Consider the following 20,296-nt stretch of genomic DNA (forward strand, 5'->3'; position numbering starts at 1 on the left):
CATTTACGTTTCTTAAATAACATTCATTTTACATTATTTTATTGTTCGTAATGCTATAAAAATTATGACATCTACAAAAGTATCATACAAGTAAGGTTCAAATTATTATACATAAATACAAGTTTCAAAATATAATGATTTTTTTTTTTTAACAAACGAAAGACAACGAATCGTTTCATGTATATATACACAAAATATCCTCGGTTATTTGGTAATCCTAAGTGAACTATAAAATATTACATTTTTTTTTTTTCATTCAGTAATAGGACTAGACACCCAATAGCTCGTCGTCGCTATCAATTTCCCCATCTCCGCAGGGATCTGACGTATCCAATAATAAATGAGCTTCTTCTGTTGTATTCACCTACAATGGAAGATCACATGTTTCAATCTTTGCGGTAAGAATATTTCAGGCTTATTTATCGTCTCAATTCTTCGGTTTCAAATTTATTTTCTCATTTCAATGTTTTAATAATATAGTGTAATGATATTAATGAAAAAATGTTAAAGAAAATTAATACTGGTTCTTAGCGATCGATGAATCTTGAACTGTTGAAAGAAAAAGAAAAAAAGGAAAAAAAAATGTGCGGGGTTGTCCCGTTTATAAAATTCTAAGTAATAAAAAAAAAAAAAAAAAAACTGTTCAAATTTTTCTTCAAACGAATAGGGTTTTAATAAATACACATAACCATTATACTTGTTAGATTTATTTCGTTACTTCAAGTGTCTAACAAAAGTGGGGATAAAAAAAAATCTAAAGTAACAACAATACTTATTTATCATACTAACAAATGTTACATTACTCTTGCTTCATCGATGTAAAGAATAAGAGGCCAATGCAAATTATTACCGCAATGCATAAAATAATGACAAGCAAGTGGAAAGTTCATTGGCATCTAGTGATAGATAATACTGGATATGGTGAACAGACCATTATTCTCTCAGTACACTTATATATTCTACGAAGAGGTACAAAGTTGAAGAAGTGCAGAAACAATAATAAAAAATTAAAAAAATAGTAATAAATGAAGAATGAATAATTTATCGGTTAACATTTCATGTTAGAAAAATACGGTAATGAGGAACAAAATACCCGAGTATCGAATAGTAAGTATACATATATATAACACTAATAACACATGAAGATTTTGCAGTTATTTAACAAAATAATGTGTCTCGCGTGAAAAAAAAAAAAAAACAAATTTCAACCTTTTCGTGTTTTTAGATCAATATTCATTCTCTTGGGGATCCGGAAGCACCTGTTAATGAAAAGCCAATCGATTTAGAGAGTTTCGAAAAGTAAAAAACTTATTACAAATAAAATAGTAAACAAAATGCTTCAGAATTCCATCACCGCTACCAAGCTTCCTCCTGTAAACAAAAATTATTGCAGAATGAAAGTCTATCCAAACCGCATGCCGAGGGGTCGATGAAATTTTCATTATATCTTTATCCCGAGTTTCCCTGTCATTGATAATTATAATCGAAATGTAACGTGTATGTACATAGTATATGTATATAAGAGGAAAATTTACCACAGTTTTAATCTGTTCGTACTAACGAATTTACCGTTTATTCTCAGAAGGAGTTTAGAATGCCAGTTCGTCCCGGTTTCTGACCGTCGATAAAACCTCGCACGTTTATGGCTTTGGATAATGGAACTACTGGTAATTAGGGCCATTACTTCCAAGTACCGACAATGTCAGCTGGGGCGAACAGGAAAACCCAGAGGAATGAATCAAAGCCAAAGTACCCAGTGAGTTAGAGCAACACGATTGCGCTCTGCACTTTAAGCAGGATTAAAATCTAATCTTTTGGGCCTGCCCAGGGTATGCGGAAATGTCAATTGTGTAGTAGGTACACGGTAACGTTTTTGGAATTTAACCAAATGCGATGCCTCCCCGGAAGCGATTGTAAATCGCGTTACAAAAAAGACGATTACCGACACGGCTTGGTAAAAATCGAGCAAACCCCCGGTTTTTCTAATCATAAACGAAAAGAATCACACGTGATAGGTTCCCCCGATGATAATGGAATTTCGACGCAACGATTGTTTGTACCAGGCACAACACAATTATAACGTACAACACAGAATATCTACGATGAAGAGAAAATAATGATAAGAACTGTAAGAATAACTAGATACACTTTTCGTGTATGATATTATTGTCTATGGGGTTACGAACCCTCGAATATTGTACGGTGCTGTGGTTCCGTGAAGCAGTGATCGCACTTATACGGTATCTGAGGTCGGAACACCTTTGAGGATTTCGCATGCAGAACCACGCGATCAGGACGACAGCGACCAGGAGCAACGCGGATACGATTGCCCATGCTGAAAAATTGATCGTGGGTAGATTAGTTTCTTCCATTTAGACCAAAGCTGATTTGCCAACAGCATCGGCATTCGTAAATCGGCATATTTCCCCTTACTCTGAACAGCTGCGTCGTTTTTCTGTAACGATTCGCGGGCTGGGGTCGTCTCAGTTGTATAAACAGGATAGGTCGAAGTCCTCGAGTCGAGCATTACTTTTTCAGGACAGGCGATTTTCGTATGCCACTCAAAGGAGGCCATGCAATAGCCGTGCTGCAACATAATTACAAGATAAGATCATTTCGTTAGGTTCAATTTTTATCACGATATTAATGAAAATTTTAGCAAGTCATTTATAATAGCAACACTCATTTCTTCATTTAGCAGCTCAATTTATATTCAGCTAATACGCGACTTGTTCGAAACCGATTTCGCAATACGTGCCTATACTATTCGCTTTTGCCGGTTTTCACAGATCGATCCAAACACAGTCGTTAATCGTTGTGTAAGTCACGTAAACGTTAAAGGGGAAACCCAGACCACATAGTTTTAAAAACAAATCCCGTGGGTCATCCGACTCGATGAGATATTGGAGGTATTCGACCCTGCAGAGATTCTGTGTCGCACACGTGCCACGGTAATTGATACATCGAATCTGCTGAAAGTTTGCGTGGGATTCCACATGCGTGAGTACAATGAATATGATAATAATTATTGCATAAGTGAATTGATTGTTAAATGCAGTAAAATAATGTCCTCGAATAGTTATCGAGAAATACTCTTATTGTTAGATTCAAGCGCGATCTTCTGCTGCTAGCTGCTTCTGAATATATGCGACACACGCGTGTGTGTATATACATATCGTAAACTGTGATACGTATGGAATAACGCGATACGAAAATTGTGTGCGAAACCTGTTGCGGCGCCCGTCTCGCATTGCAATAATAATCATTAACGCGAGGAATAAAAAAGATGCCACTGGGAATACCGGAATTTTCAACACTATATTAAGGATTCTTCGGTTTTACCGACGCGAGGTTGAGTCTTCGTTTTTACCGATATCCACAATTTTACGTGACGTAATAAAACACATATCACGACGATGCAGATAACGAGCTTCGTATTTATGTTTCTCAAACTTGGCGAGAAATAATTCCCTAATATACATTTAGACGAGTGACGGTTTATATAACGCCAGGATGTCGGCAAACTCGGCTGATTACAATTTTACGACATCAGTTCAAGACAGATGTAGGGACGGAAATATTAACATCGAGTCTGTATATTTATATTGCACATTTTGAATAACATTAAAGCATGAGTCTTGCATCAGAGGTTCGTCGAATGGTGATGATTTTTCTAGGCCAGGTTTTATTAAAAAAAAAAAAAATACAAATTGGTTATTAGCGATAAAAATTCTGAGAAAATATGTAATAGCATGTTATAGTTGTGATTCCAATAAAGATTGACCGTGTCCACGACAGGGTCAAATAATTACGCGCGATTTCAGTTTCTCGCAATCGCAGCAGCCGTAACAGAAATAATCTGGCAAACACGTCCTTATCAAAGAAAATCGGGTAAAAGCTTGGATATTGCATAGTTATAGGCAAAGATTACGTGCGGCGTACACAGAGAGTTGATTTCTAAAAGTCGTTTAATTGTCTGGTAAGATGAATTTTTTTTAATTACTATTATTAAGTATCCTGGCAATTAACTGCGCGTTCTCATTAAGATTGTACATATTGATAATCGTTATCCTACATTTCTCACATCCTGTTTGCTTCGCTGTATGGTTTATGCTGATAAGAGGCTAACCGAAGTGCAGAAGAGACAAACATATCGTTGGAGGGAGGAAAAAACTTTGTCTAAAACAAAAATTTTTTTTTTAAATAATGAGATACGTAATTATAAACATCCCGGTTTAAAGTCAGACCAATATTTCCTGGGCCATTTGTTGCTTCGTGTCCACACCATAAGCCTAGACTCAATTACTCGCGTCAAAAGCATAAGTTTCCATTGATATTTGTTTGTCAGATTCCACTGATTCATTTTACCACTAGGAAAAAAAAAAAAAAACACAAAGATATTACTTTTCTCACTACTCGATACGCCATATAATGCGCAATTGAGAACTGTTGATACGCAGCTCCGGAAGGATGCGGTTTTTAGATAATACCAGATTTGCATCTTTATAAAATAATGTTTACGGAGATGATAAACATTCTTATATTTAGCTTAATAAAATAGATAATCTAACGAAAATATACTATTGAAGCTATTTTACGAAAAGTTCAAATGAATGAGCTATGAAACATTCAGGAATTCACATGTTTCATGCAAATGTAAATCTTCGGATCATCGTAGCGAGAATCGTTTGCGGTAAATGTCGGAAGTGACGAATATGTGATTACCCTATTCTCAGTTACACGTATCCAATTACTAATTAGTAATATTCGTTCTTCAGGTTCTCAAAAAAAAAAACATGAAAAAAAATCTCACGTTCCGAGTAATTGAAGCGTGTAGCAAATAAATATCCTTGAAAATGCAGAGGAACGAAGCTTACTAATTTGCTAGGTAAGATGTTTCGAATAAAATTATTACTTGAATAATTTTTTTTCCAACTTCAATTCTGAAAATCATTCGTGTGGAGAATGCGCGTTAAATAAAAACGAGGAATTTTAAGATTGGAAGTCGTTTATCGGTATTTAGCGGTAATTCTTCTCCGTGAGACAATGTCTTCGGAGCGGAAAATTTTCCGCAAAAGAGAATGCATGTGTAGTAAGAAAAATACAGACGCAGTCGGCGTGACGTGACATTTTCTTGCTCTCCGCAAATCGCACCGTTATAAAATCCCGATGAAATCACCAGATCTATCACTGGCCGATTTATTTCTATCCATCTGCCCATTCAAGCGGTGAAAATTCGGTTTCGCAGTTCGCTCATGGCGTTCAAACGTTGCTGACTCCCAAAAGTTGGCTCACGCGATTTGCAAAGTGCCATCACTTTACGTGGGCAAACTACTTAAACAAACTGTTTGCAGGTCACGTATATAACACATGGCGAAACACTGGAATTCGAATAGCTTATTACACACACTCTGACGAGTAAATACGTGTTCTCACCTTTTCCCTCGCCTTATCGATACATGCCCGAAACGTGGATGCCTCATTTCCTTTTTTGCACTACAATGATGAGCATCTTTATATTTTTCGGGGATTTAGTAGTTTCAAAATTCTCTATGTATTATGCGCTGTACGCTTGTACCCTGTAAATTTTCTTGGAGTGAATAAAATGATTTCTAAATTTCACAAGATTTGGAGTTTCGCTGTTTTCACTGTAGCTTATCAGTGATTTTTCAATCAAAGACATTAAGAGAGTGGGTAAACAGCGATACAACACGTACGTTTCGTCGACATTGCAAAGTGTTTGAAATTCTTGAAATACGTCAACAACGCACGCGTCTTTTCCCATTAGCCAAGTGATTAGCAGATACGAAGATTTCAAAACCTTCACGAATGAAATTTAGATAATCATTTCGATCACCTTCCGACTCGCGTGAGAGATGAGCTATAAATTTGTTTAAAAAAATGCGTACGCTGAATTCATAAGTTACTTTCAATATGCTGCTGTGGGATTTAAAATCGAGACCCCGAGTCACAGGCGGTGATTGAGGAAATTTATCCAAGAAGACGCAGTTGGCATGTGACAACGCAACGATTCGAAGAAAACGGAGCAGCCAATTGTCAATTCAACAATTAGGCAGCCGATGCGGACACGTATGCACAAAAATTGTACCTACGTATCACACGCATGTATCGTGATGCATATATATATAAATTTAGAAGACGATGATCGACATTTTCGCCGGCATCGCGGCAGAGAGATGTGTACAGTGGCATAAACGTATCTTCATACAAGTATGCAAACTTGATTCCGTCGACTCTTCCTCGGTTCAAGGATTTACACCGCGATTCTCTCTCTCTCCCCACCCTTTGTTTTCAATTGCTCTCTCTTTCCCCTCAAGCCGAAGCTCGACGAGGTCTCGGCAAGCCAATGAAACGTCACGGTTTACTGGAATGAAGTACGTATAGAGGAGAGAGGGGAGAGAAGGAACGAGGAAATAGCTATTCGGTCAGTTTGCCATGAGCCGTTATAGAAAGTACCCAACTGCAGAGAGCGTCAAGCTGTTTGTGACAATAATTCCTAATCAGCGCGTACTTGACCGTTGGATCATCGGCGAGATCCACGGTTCCGCGAATCTCCTTATCCTGTTTCAACTTCCTACCGTAATTTCGCGACAAGAACTAGTCGATTAATAAAATAATTAAAAAGAGTACGTATCGTAATTGAAAACTACGTACCGAAACGATTGCGCAGTGACTGTGATTCGCCCGATTTATAATTCGAGAAGTGATCGAGGATCGAGGATCGAGGAACAAGGATCGATCCCCGCAATACTCACGGGATTCCAATGCCTGCGGGACTTAGGCCCCACCCTTTTTAACTCCAGGTAAGCAATAATCCGTATACTTCGCGCCACGCTTTCATCCACGCGCAATATGTGTATAAGAGAGATCTATGGGTAATTCGATTGTCGTAGAACAACACTCGGGATGATCTAACAAAGCGATATTGCGGCAATGGTTGCGTTACGTGTGACGTCATCAAAGCTCGGTATAACGCGACGTACAGCCGGCATGCTCACATTCCGTTTCCACTTTGCGCTAATCGTAACGCTGCGTCTCTATTTATTCCCATCTATCTCTGTCATTTAAGGCGCGAAGTATCCACGATTATCCTATCGTAAGCTGTACACAAAGATAATAAAAATAAAAAAAAGGTGTTTTTCTTCGTCAATCTATTGGGAGAAACACGCGAATGCTGTGCTGATTTGAACCGCGGCGTAATTTTTTCTCCTCATTTAATTTACAGTCTTGTGTTCGGTTTGGTTTTATTTTTTGTTTTTGTCTCGCGATATTTTTTTTTTTTTTTTCCTTGTATTTACGAAAGATTGACCAACGTTTCGAAATACGCGGTGTCGGACTGGTTGCCGCAGCTCAGGCGATCCGAATACCGCGATGGCCACTAAGCTGAAAATAATCGATGCGTCGATTAATCAAGTCCAAAAAAATAATGGAACACGACTCGATTGAATCGGTGAAAATGAATCGCTTAATCGATCCTGTCGTATTTTTATGAAACAGTGCATTTGAAACCAAAATTTCGTAAATTTCAGTATGTAGTCTTAATAGCGGGAAAGTTTTTCGATAATTTATAGTTTCGTTCAAAATATTTTTCAATCTCAGGTGAAAATATTTATAAATCTTTCGCTTATTATATCAGACAGGTACTTAGTGAGCAAGAAAATAATAATAATAATTGATAATCTAATTACAAAAAGTGATATTCTATTGCGGTCTTTAATGGGAGCAAAATACAGAAACCGATTGCGAGGAAGAATAATCGAGTTTGAAAAATAATCTATTATACTCGATTATCGGGATGATCATTTTTAGATTTGAACGTACGATCAGCAGGCATCGCAACTGAGACTCCGATTAGCACTCTTCTCCCAATTTGAATGGGCTTGTTTCAAGGTGATTTAACGGCATTACTATAACCGGTTGATTTAGTACCTTCTTTAACGTAGACAAATCCGTGCTAACATGTGCACGAAAATAAAAAATCCCGTCGTAACTCCTGAGCTTGTTTATTCCCCCCATATTCTTTATCGTCGTTCGTTATACTCGGGAGTCAAATTACCGAATGGAAAAATTCCAAATGCAGAAGATAAAAGAAAAGCTAGACACAACGCGTACAGGCACTCGGGCACTCTAACCCAGCTGTGAAAAAATTCTCGAAGCACGAAGCGGAATATTATTTTAACGCATCGCTTCGTCCTCGCAAGCGAGGAACGAGTTTGGCTCGTTTTTGTGGCAGTTGCCGACGCCATTGCTGTAGGTTATTTTTAACATCATATTTGTTAACTGGTATTATCGGATGCATGGATTTTGTACGCTATACGCGAATTATCGCTGAACATATATCGTGGAATTTTGTTTGCACGTTATTTTTTCTTTTCAAAGCCGAGAGATACGACTGAAGTCCAAATTTTTAACGATATTCTCATCGTCAGTGATGTGAGTTCGGCTAATGGCCGGTACGGTATTTATATTCGAGATCGAACTATGGATGAAATTGAACTGAAAAGCAAATCGTTAAGAAAAACTGCGTGTTAGGGCAGTGACTATTCAAATGGCTGCTTAATGTCTAGGAAATTCTTAATATGGAATCTTGTGAAAACTAGTTAACGATGTTTACAGAAACTGGGGCTTGGATTGTATTATTTTAAAAATCAGGGATTGAATTCAACGGAATAATTGAACGATGGAATTCGTTTTATATCCTGTAGCATGTTATTCCACGATTATCTTATTACACGTTGCTAAAAGGTCACGATGCTTCAGGATCATGAAAACAGCATTTGGATAAACGCCTCGAGGTTGAAAAAACCTTCCAGATTAGTCTCGTTATTCATTGTTTCTCTTTTTTTGTCGCACAAAAACAAGTTGGAGGTACAAAATTTGTGAGCTTATGTAGTTAAGTGAAGATAGGTGTGACATTTTAGAACGAAACGATAACGACAACAAGATCAAAGCCGGGAATGTCCAAAATTTCGTTCACCTTTTACGGGTCGACGGGTCATTTCATTAAATAAGGTAAGCGTACCAGTTATTGACCTTTTTTCGTTGTTTATCAGTTTGATCCTTAGTTCCGAAAATTGCAAAAACTAAATTTGTAGACTTCAACCATCTAGCAGTTGGTTTTCGGCATCGACAAATATACAATTTGTGCCGTCAATTTATAATTTTGGAAAATAAGATGGTCAATAATTGGTACACTTACCTTATTCGAATACAAAATTCTTTCACATATCTGTGAATACAGATCCGTATACAACCATCTTTTATAATATACAGGTATTTACAATGCGGGTGTGAAGTTGGAGCAACGATTTTGCAGTTGATATGACATACGTTAATGGGCCCACAGTTTAGAAATTACAAGACGGATCTCTTGCGGCTGTTTAAAAAACGTATTATCGATAGAAAACTATCACAGAGAATTTTGTGTGTAATTTGCCTAACTTTGCTTTATGAGTACAGTATATTTTGTACTTGATCAATTTATTCCAGATGCAGAAAAATGGATCACGATCCGGAGTTGTACCTATGCTCTGTTTTCTTTCTACAGGAACACGCGAGGCGAGAGAGTCTAGAGTAGAACCGAAATACAAAAAATGAAGAAGAAGATGGAGAAGAGTGGACTAACGTGGTCGTTGCTGTTGCTACTAGTCTGCATTGATCAAAGCTTGCAACAACCATGCGAATATACCGGGCTGGACTGTGATTTTAATAAAAGGAATGTCGATGAATGCGAGTTCACTTGTCCGTCATTCCTCGCGGATTCCAGATTTGATATTACAATCTGGCCGAGAAAAGTTGCCAAAATACAATGCAACATGGATCCACCCTGGTCAGATTTCAAATTAAATTCAACTGGTGAAGTTGAGGATGTGGAAGAGGTTCGAATCCAGTATTGTTCTTTACCTGACGTACCGCTGCACGAAATAACTGAAAGGCTTGGCGTTCAGCCGATACAGAAGCTGAAATTTGAATCGTACAAAAATCTGAGTTCTATTTTGAAGCGTCGTCATTTGTCAGGATTTCCGAAAATAGAAGAATTGAGTTTGCATTCGAATTATTTGCGTCGGGTTCCGGATGATTTATTGGATGATTTCCCGGAGTTGATAGCTTTGGGGTTACGAGAAAATGAGCTAGAAGACTTGCCCGAAAATTTTTTCAGGAACTTATCAAAGTTGCAGGTGCTTGAACTTGGGAATAATAAGATGACGCATATAAGTCCGTCGCTATTCTCTGGCCTTAATGATCTCACTTTCTTGAATCTCTGGAGTAATCAGTTGACTGAAATTGAAGCACACACGTTTGTCGGTCTGACTGCTCTAAAAAGCCTCGGTTTGCAGACTAACAAGCTAACCACCATTCACCCGGAAGGCTTCAAGCCTCTGATAAATCTGAACGAATTGAGCATTTCGGGAAATTATTTTACTTCGCTACCTGAGGATTTATTATCTGAAAACCGCAATTTGAAAATGTTTACTTTGAAATACAATCGAGTTGATTTGACCACGTTACCCAAGAGATTTCTAAGCAGCTTGCCTCGACTAGAAGAAGTATATTTGGGATACAATAAACTGACGCGTTTACCGGAAGATTTACTTTCAAATAGCACGTCAATAAAAATTCTTGATTTAAGTCACAATTCGTTGTCTACTCTTCCGAAAAGCATATTCAAGGATGCAATCAATCTCACAAGTCTAAACTTGAGTTGGAACAAGATAACAAGTCTTCCCGGTCGCATATTCCAGTCAATGGCAAAACTTCAGAAGATGGAGTTGCAGAATAATAACATATTCCAAATTACTCAGTGAGTAATAATTGTTTACATATACATATACATATATATATATATATATATATCTAACGTTCATATTTTTCAATCAATTGCTAGTAAATATACAACCGATGAAAAGCTACGCCATGATTAGAAACAAATTTATCAGACTTTACTACTATTAATGGTTCTAATTTCATACGTTATGTAGTGCAAAGAAAAAAAAAATACCTTCATGCTGTCCGGCACTCATTACGGTGTTATAAAGTAATCAAGTATATTTTCGATCATTACAGGGATTTGTTTTCGGGGCTGAACGCTTTGGAAGACTTGAACTTGGAATCAAACGGAATGCGGATCATTGAACCAAACAGCTTTGATCCGCTGATGTCGTTGAAATTTGCACGGTTATCGCTAAATAATATCACTCTAAATGATAACCTTTCAGCAGCGGAGGCTTCACCTTTCGAGAAATGCGAAAATTTAGTTGAACTACATTTGGCTAATAACAGTATTACGCACATTTTCCAAGACTGGTGTACCATACTATCGAAGCTTAGAATGATAGACTTGAAATATAATCAAATATCCAAAATAGACGTGAGTGAAAATATATACATGTAACGTATATGTATTTAATACATATATGTTAAAATATTTTACGAGTTTTACCTCATGCGAACAGTAAGCAGATCCCACGAAAAATTATTTACGAAATGGAGACTGATCATAATTTTCATTTTTCAATAATTGGTATAGGTTTATTGACGAGAATAATTTCTCATACAAAACCATTACGGTACGTTCACAGTAACTGCAAACATATTTCTGGACTGTAGAACAGCTGTTTAATTCAGTGGTCCTAATTTATTGAATTATTGTACTCTGAAGTCGATAGTAATTTTTCGTGGAGGAGGGGGTTCACGTTTAAAAAAATGAATAAATAAATGTACATTTACGATTACTGTATTGTTGGAACAGCTTGTCGAGCCATTGATGAATGATATTATAACTGTATTGAAAATTATTAATTTAATTTTGGGTTTCTTATCTTTTCAGACGTTCGACTTGAATTTTATTCCGAATCACCTGACAGTTGACATCAGGCATAACAATATCAAAGAAATCAACTTAGTCTGGGCTGAATCGCTCGTCGATGATCCAAAAATAAAATTGGCCGCCGACAGAACTGTAATTATATCGGTGGATGAAAATCCAATTGTCTGTGACTGCGGCTTGAACAGTTTTCTCAAATATTTGAACGGACAGATGCATCCGAACGTTCAAAAACTGTTCCACATAAAACCTGACCAGCTGAAGTGCAGTGGCCCGCAATTTATGGCAGGAACACGCGTCTCCGATTTGAAATATAAATCTTTCGAATGCTACAAAGGGACGTGCGGAGAGAAATGCGATTGTTGGTTACGGGAAAATGCTAATACTATCATCGCAAATTGCTCCCACAGACTGCTGCGTGAAGCACCAGAAAGATTTAATCTGGAAGGTTACAACGTCGAACTTGATCTGAGCGGCAACCTTTTGACCGAGATGCCATTGGTCAATAAATTAGGATACGGGAACGTCACGGCGCTTTTGCTTTCGCACAACAACATATCCAGTTTTTCGGCCAATGCCGTACCTCCAACACTCAAGGTAAATTCCGAGCCGGAATAAGCAATTCTATCGATCAATGCACAAAGTGTATTCGAATAATGAATTCTCGGCACGTATTAATTTCTCGACGTTTATCTTCCAGGTATTGGAGCTCGACGGAAACAATATGAAACGAATGAATACGACAGCCCTGGAAATCGTTGAAAATTCGACGCCTCTGCAAAGGTTGACGCTCGATCGAAACCCGTGGACTTGCGACTGCGAGGCAAACGGTTTTAGAAAATTCATCCAGGAAAACGGGAGGAAACTACCAGAGATACTGAATACGTCTTGCGGGGGCGAAACTCACAAGGGGAAGAAGTTCTCGACGTTGACGGCTGACGAGTTGTGCCCGTCGGCGACCAGAGAGATCATAGTAGGCAGTCTCATTGTGGCGGCGATCGGTTTGTTGATCGGCGTTGTCGCAACTTTTTGCTGCAAGTACCAATTCCAAATTGAAATATGGTTGTACAATCATCCAATGTTCGGGAAGCTCTTCGCGGAGGAGACGGTGGACAAGAATAAAATGTACGACGCGTTTGTAAGCCATGCCCACCAGGATCAAAAATTCGTAGACGAAGAGCTGATCCCTAAGCTCGAAAACGGTGCCGACGAATTCAAACTGTGCGTTCATTACCGCGACTGGAATGTCGGCGAAGTTATTCCGGAACAGATCGCAAGAAGCGTCGAAGAATCGAGGCGCACGATTCTCGTCGTCTCCCCAGATTTTATAAAAAGTATGTGGGGGAAATTGGAGTTCCAAGCAGCTCATCGTCAGGCTCTCAACGACCGCAGGAGGAGGGTGATCATCATAATTTACGGAGAAATCGGCCCCACTGACAAGCTGGACGAAGAACTACGGGCCTATTTGAAAATGAACACGTACGTAAAGTGGGGGGATCCTTGGTTTTGGGAGAAGCTGATCTACGCCATGCCTCATCGTGGACGAGGAAAACCGCGCGGAGAAAACGCACGAAGGGGAAGGTCGCAGAGAGAAAAAAACATATTGAGGAACCACCAGCAACTCCTCCAACTGAATCCTGACAGAAACGGGCTCGTTAATTCACCCGGAGCACCGGACACACCACCTCCACTTACCACTCCTCCGGCGAACTCGCTCAACACTTTTATGTCCAATGACAGTGCCAAAAGTGAAGTTGTAATAACGGACTGTCTCGAGAAGGAAATGGCCAATATCAACGCTTTCAATAATCCGATGGACTTGTCACGGAAAAGTCAGCGTTCAGAACGGAAAATAACCGATGGAAAGGACACGATTCTTTTGAATCACGTGAATGCGGTGGCATAATCAAAAGTCGTATACAGTGATCAACCGAATCACGTATGGATAGTCAACCCTTATGGTCGTCAAATTTGTTCAACTATTCCAACGACGTGTGCGTGTGTGTCAAAACCATAAACTGATATTATTTTCAGACGCAAATGATAATGTGGTGCATCACGTTAACCATATTCACCGTCTCGTGTATGACGTGTAATAGTGTGATAACATTTCTGTATAGCCGGTACCTACGATTTGTGGCAGAACATTTATTTTCTTTGCTCAAGAATGAACGACCTCGCATCACTGCATTGGAACGAAAATTTTCAATCGCCATTGTAAATATTTAATTTAAGACTGAATGGTTGTAATACCAATTTCAAAAATAATTATAAAAATATTCTTTACTTGATACACGCCAGCAAATATAAGATAATTTTATACTCGTGACAGGCGTATCCTAAATATATCAGCGCGGAGCCGTGTAATAAGGAAGGAAAACTATGATTCGTTTGATATCGATGATCAGTTGTGACATCAAAGAAAATATATGGAGATACGTTGTAAATGTTAATTATTTCAGATTATAGTATATAGAATTAATTTTAAGTTTATATGGAACTGAATTATTGGGTGACAAAGTTATCGTTTTTATTGGGAAGAATTTTATACGCACACCTAAATTTGTACTCGTGAATTCAATAGTTGTTGAATAAACTAAACTGTCTCACGATGATCAGTATAAACAATAACTCGTAAAATTATTTTCGCAGTATTGTCGATCACGTACTACGCTCAAAGTATTACTCGTTTCTCTGACAATGAATGTGATGAAAAAATCAATTCCTCATAAAACTTGTTCGCATAGTTATGGATGCTATTAATATTTGTGTGAATGCGCGGTTTCATCATTCGCTTTTCATCTCGGCTTGACATCTTGTAGCTTGTGCATTTGAGTAATTTTGGAGGATTTTAGCAATAACCGAAGTGATCAAGTTATCATTGAAGTGGAACTGGCATGGCCGCTAAAAAACTATAACTAATTAAGGAGTAGATTGCTGTAAACCGTACTCTTCGCGTCTGCTGGGGATTGAACACAGTGTTGAAAACCGTCAATTCTACCTCTGGATTTGACCCATTTCGACTAGACACAGCTGACCATGATATTGCGGATATCTTAACGATATGTTTCCTCGAAATGACCGCAGCAACTTCTTGCGGTCATTTGAGGATAGAGATAGTGTGTGTTCTGTTTACAGTGCCATCGTCGAGCCAAATGTTGCCTAAGATTAGCGGACTGTGTTCTTGACCTTTTCTATCTCGAGCCAACTGCCATTTTGTTGATTATAGTACGAACGCTTTCGAAGAATGCCCATACTAAATTACCAAATTGGGTATCCCTAGTTTCGCCGCTTCGTTGTTTTCGGTCATTTTTTATCGCTTCTATTAGTTCTCAATTAACGATCCATCGATCGTCGAGTACGAGTTTACAATAGCATAAGTATCACGTTGTAATCAGTAAATTGCATTTTCTATCATCAGAGATAAACTCAACGATGTCGGCTCTTCGTTTTTCGGGTTGTGGCCAGTTCATTGAATGCACGCACTGGCTGTTCAAACCCAAAATGCGGCCCTTTATCCGGTGGTTAATAATAGTTTTACTCGCGGAGAATATAAAATCGAAAATAAAAAACGAGTATTACGAGTGGTGGAAACTAATCGGGGCACGATATGCGGCATATTCGTCAAAATTTCGATTGGATGCACTAAAGTAGCGTGCATGAGCAGCTCTTCCCAGCCAGATATACATTTAACGACAGAAAATAGGTCCATATTACGAATGTTTTTTTTTTTTTTTGATGAAAGATCTTCATGTACTCTAGTACTAATAACGGTTATTCAATAATTGATTCACTCACCAAAATCAGCTTTGGCCCACTGTCAATTCCAACGCTATCATTGCAGATCAATGATAATTCGGATGTATAGGAGTCTGGAACTCGGTAAAAGGTATGTAATCAAATGCATTATGATATTATTTCAATATTCATGAAGCAAATTCTGCCCGCTTTGAAATATTCAACGAACGTTTATTTCACTTACCACCGGAACATGTCGAACCATTTCCGTACACGAGTTTTATCGCCTTACTGTTGTAGTCAAACATTACACTTGTAATAGTACCATATCCATTTGTACCCTGACAAATTGCCGACCCATTGCAATGTTCCTTTCCGCCACAAATGTTTATGCTGTAGTTTTTTCCTGTGCCGGTCACTATCTGTGAAATCATTGAATTTTGCGAAATATTAGTCTAGCGATCGAGCCTTTGTTGTTAGAATATAAACAGTGAGTGCTGTTACCATTGAATGTTAAGCTGTTTCAATTCAAATTATACGTAAATAGACTTTTTCGCATATTATTCATAAAGTTGGATAGAGAAATCGCTTTTTTTTGGTCAAACGTTCAATCGAGTGAACTACTTTACTCACACGTGGGACTGGTTTCGGATATAGCAGAGATAGATCTGCTTTGTTCGCGTGAGTTGTATCTTTGACTGTACATGGTGGAACCCAAACACCAACCAACGTAGCGCATACAATATTGGTCTTCCATGTAAAACTGAAGTGACAATTTGAGTAGTTTTCAAATTCTGGTGATCCCTGTAACATGACATATTTTGCTTACTCATTTTTCTAGTTACAACTGATCATATTTGGGTAATTATATTTCTTTGGCAGTATAATAATAATAATAATTCTTTATTAATCGCAATTATATTTGCAATCGGTGGGAGGAAGTCGGGAGCAAGCAGAGGTTTGGCAGTGGTAGTAGAAACATTCGCATTTGCACTAGGGACGAGGGAAACTGCCGTAAACCTTGTCCAGGTGTAGCTAGACCCAAGTCCAAAGCCCAACCAGCAACCCGGCGCCTAAACGGCGTGACCCTTCTTCCATTTTGCAACTTGCCGTTCAGGACCAAATCGTCAGGTCAGGGGATTGAACCCAGGTCCTTCCGTTCCTCAGCCACAAGTGCTACCACCTCAGTTACTACGGTCGGTATGTACGAGGAGAGTCGAACTATGAGCGAAAGCCGAAGTGAATAAATTACTGTTTTAGACTTACGTGATCTCCGTAGTAGTTGCAAGAAAATTTGAAAGATGAGGATAAATTTTTCAGAGGATTTTCGGGGCACGGCGAGCCCTGACTATAGTTCAAAATAACATTTTGTTTGTCAAGGAGAATTGTGGTTTCATCAGGATAACCCAGACTCTGTAAAATATGTTAATTGTTAAATCTAATGTTGACAATTATTACAATATATGATCTGACATCTTGTATACTTTCCAAGTATGTGCCGAATATTTCACATTATCTAACCAATGAATTATGATTGTTAAATATTCATACACATTTGTTTACTGCATTTCCGATACTCACGGTTTCATTGGTATATTGGCCTTCGGAAGTACGCGCAGCCTGACAAACAGCACTACCAGGTGGACAGGCCAACCCTGGAGTCGGAATTACACCTAGACATATATTTATGTGAAACTCCGTACCCATCCCCTTGGCCACATAATTTTTCGAAGTTCGCACCAATGGAAGTAAGTTTGTTTCTTTTTCACCACATCTCAGCTGCATCGGAGTAATAGGTCAGTTGTCAGAAGGTATTTTGTGACACTACGCATTGAAATAAATCCTTCTACATCTGTTACTCACCCTTTTTTCACACGCCCGGTTAGTGTACCAGTATATAATCAAAGAACACGAATCATTTTTTACTATTATTGGTAAACCAGTTGATTCTTCAGGCCCGCAAAAGAATGAGATAATAGTATAATGGTTTCGACCATTCTCACATTTCACGCCGTTCGTATAATTGAGATAAGGACCGCCATGCCGCCACATAAGATTAGCATTGGCCATACCAGCTGATACAAAGTCTTTGGTGTTACAAACCCCTGTGTGCCAGTGAAAGAAGTGAAGGCAAGTTATATCATAAATTATTCTGCGGACCAAATATTGAGTAGCTTGAATTATTTCATTCAAAACATTTTTCATGATTGATTGTGTGCTAATTACCTGTTCCTTGCGGACATTTACTGTTACGAAGTGGGCCACATATTTGAAGTTGATATTGAGTACCATCAGACGTGTTTGTCATAACATAACCGAAAGACAACGCTTTCATGTTGTAACTGAAGAAAAGTTTAAGGTAAGAGTTTGTTTATATTGAACAACAATAACATAATCAATAAAACAAGGAAATGGAAATTGGGCATACATATATTTTGTCCGAGGATTTGTTACTTTGCACTTTTTAGCATATTCATTTAGGTACGTTTTGTTGCAGGCAAGAGATGTTTTCCATACAAATTCATAGTTGCAGGATGTATTGTTTTTATACATTGGTCGAGTATACTGTAACAAACGTATATTATTCTAGTGTTGTTCGAATAATCATTTTACTATGTATCGTATCACGTAGAAAATAAAATTTTATCCAAACATACCTCTGTAGCTTCAGGATCACAGATGAATGTTATATTTGTCCAAAGGTAACTGTGTTCTGTTTCATCATTGCATAAATGGCCGTGTGTGTATAGAATTTCCAAATTACCATTGTTAATGGTGAGCGCTTGATTTACTTCACCGTAATTAATGTACCTATTAGAATATATAGTTAAGGTAATTAACAAGTAGATTTCATACAATAAGTCTCTGAATTGAGAGGTTGAATAAAAATATGCTTCACCGACGTTGACTAAGAGTGCCTTTTACTTACTCGTGATTACTCGAGTCATTTGAATATACTGCTAAGCATGCTCCAGCTGTTCCATAACACGCTGATCCATATTCGTGTATTACCGAGTGACATACATTGATATTCATTACCAAGTTTCCCTTGTCATCAATGTAAACGACGTAATTATTCTTATATGCTGTTAACGGACTAAGATCATATAGATTGTTACGTTCATCGACAACTGTGCAATTTGAGTTTTTTGGTTTGTTACAAGCCCATTTAGTATACCATATAAAGTATGTTGAGCAATGATCATATTTTGCCTGTAAATTATCTCTGGTTTATAACGACACATCTTTCAGACAGGGTAGACTAATTTTATTATTTTAATGCGATGGCAGAATTACTTTTGGAATTAGTTGAGGAATTGTAGTGTCGATAGCGTTCTCCTGGCATTTCATAATAATCAAAACTGTATAATTTTTAGAATTGCTGCACAGATCACCCGTAAAAGTGAACATTGAAGTATGATTGTTCTGCAGCAAAGGTGGAAATTTTCCTGTAAACATGTAACCGATTAAAAATTCCTTCAATCGTAGAAGCCTAATGAGATACCAGATTTAAACTGTTTAAAGTTCACTTTGAAGCGTTTTACTGTCTTTCGTAGATCTTGTGGTAATTTTTAAACACCTTAGAGTCAAAAAATGAGCTAAATTTATGTCGTTATACTAAATGCATTGAAAATTTTCAATATCTTCAAGCACGTGAACAGTGTAAACAGAAGAGAATAGACTTACATACATTTAAAACAATTCCTTACCCAGTCCTATTTCTGTCCCATGCTTGCGCAAACAAATACTGTAGTCACTACTTCCAGCGCATGTTTGTGACAGAGGCGAACAAAGACGCAGAGTTATATTTCCATCCGCAGATTCATCATAGATTGTTATATCCGAGCTCGATAGCTCGGTGAAGTTATGCTTATGCAAATGTTCTGAATCTGTGACGTGGCAGGTGAAATTCTGTTTCTGTAAATAGAAAATTTTAAAAATGTGTCAACTGCGAGGAGTTTTCGACAGTTCAATTGAACACCATGAAATTTGGGTTTCAGTGAATTATAATAACTGCAGGTAGTAATGAATTCCTTGCCTGACTGAAGACGAGCTGCGTGAGTATCGCAATAAGTATTGAAAGGGAAACATACAATCGGCATTCTGGCATATTCTATTTTTTTGTTTCAATGGAAATTATTTCAACGATGCAACACGCGCCCGAATATCAACGAGAATTGTAGCGTTGCTGCTCGTTCAAACAGGTTGAGTATCGTGATAGGAAACGAAAAATTATTGGTTAAGCACTGAACGGGGTCCGAAAATTAATTTATCGTAACTGTTAAGTGCATTGACTAATTGATCAGACTTCACAGAACGCGGTACAAGGTTCTATTTTCGAGATTGACGGAACATAAATCCTACCAGCGACATAGCCTCACTTACATTCGGCACATACAGGCATGGAATACGGATTACTCTCGGAGGCTAACGGGGGGTGGAAACACGAATTTCGATAAAGGGGAATTACCAGCTTTCACGCATTCTTCGACGCATACCGCTTACCGGAAACCGATACATGTTACTGACCTTACCAACTGCCGGTAGGTTCGACGTTCACATGTTTTTTCATCCCTGTGCTGCGGGCTATGGTCTTTACTAGTCAAGTGGGCGACATTCTCGGCGTACTATCATGTACTTTACACTGTCATTGTGGGCTCGGATTTTCTCAATATGCCCGTAGAACGGGTCGAATGGAAACTCATTCAGAAT

The 20,296-nt window shown here is 38.1% G+C and overlaps 2 protein-coding genes across 6 annotated transcripts; one reads left to right on the plus strand and one right to left on the minus strand.

The window, feature by feature from the left end:
- Positions 1 to 266: 266 nt before the first annotated feature.
- Lerp (lysosomal enzyme receptor protein) lies at positions 267 to 20,092 on the minus strand. Of its 5 annotated transcripts, XM_046609137.2 has the most exons (17): positions 19,623 to 19,998; positions 19,294 to 19,501; positions 18,881 to 19,032; positions 18,513 to 18,796; positions 18,241 to 18,394; positions 18,012 to 18,148; positions 17,810 to 17,925; positions 17,447 to 17,688; positions 17,165 to 17,362; positions 16,850 to 16,996; positions 16,217 to 16,387; positions 15,828 to 16,005; positions 15,644 to 15,717; positions 2,434 to 2,587; positions 2,187 to 2,335; positions 1,210 to 1,259; positions 267 to 364 (listed from the first exon to the last, which is right to left on the minus strand). In XM_046609137.2, exons 1-16 carry the CDS (start codon positions 19,692 to 19,694, stop codon positions 1,227 to 1,229), a joined length of 2,469 nt encoding a protein of 822 aa, XP_046465093.1. In that variant the 5' UTR covers positions 19,695 to 19,998; the 3' UTR covers positions 267 to 364; positions 1,210 to 1,226. The 5 variants fall into 5 exon arrangements, with proteins under 5 accessions (XP_046465093.1, XP_046465095.1, XP_046465091.1 ...); XM_046609139.2 differs by lacking the exons at positions 1,210 to 1,259; positions 19,623 to 19,998 and adding an exon at positions 20,055 to 20,092; XM_046609135.2 differs by lacking the exon at positions 1,210 to 1,259.
- On the plus strand, positions 6,441 to 14,476 carry Tl (toll like receptor). The gene is made up of 5 exons (XM_046609119.2): positions 6,441 to 6,824; positions 9,569 to 10,822; positions 11,086 to 11,389; positions 11,849 to 12,442; positions 12,546 to 14,476. The coding sequence occupies exons 2-5, from the start codon at positions 9,615 to 9,617 to the stop codon at positions 13,749 to 13,751; spliced, it is 3,312 nt and encodes a 1,103-aa protein (XP_046465075.1). The 5' UTR covers positions 6,441 to 6,824; positions 9,569 to 9,614; the 3' UTR covers positions 13,752 to 14,476.
- Positions 20,093 to 20,296: the final 204 nt, after the last annotated feature.

This window comes from Neodiprion pinetum, chromosome 1, assembly GCF_021155775.2.
Source record: "Neodiprion pinetum isolate iyNeoPine1 chromosome 1, iyNeoPine1.2, whole genome shotgun sequence".
Taxonomy (NCBI): domain Eukaryota; kingdom Metazoa; phylum Arthropoda; class Insecta; order Hymenoptera; family Diprionidae; genus Neodiprion; species Neodiprion pinetum.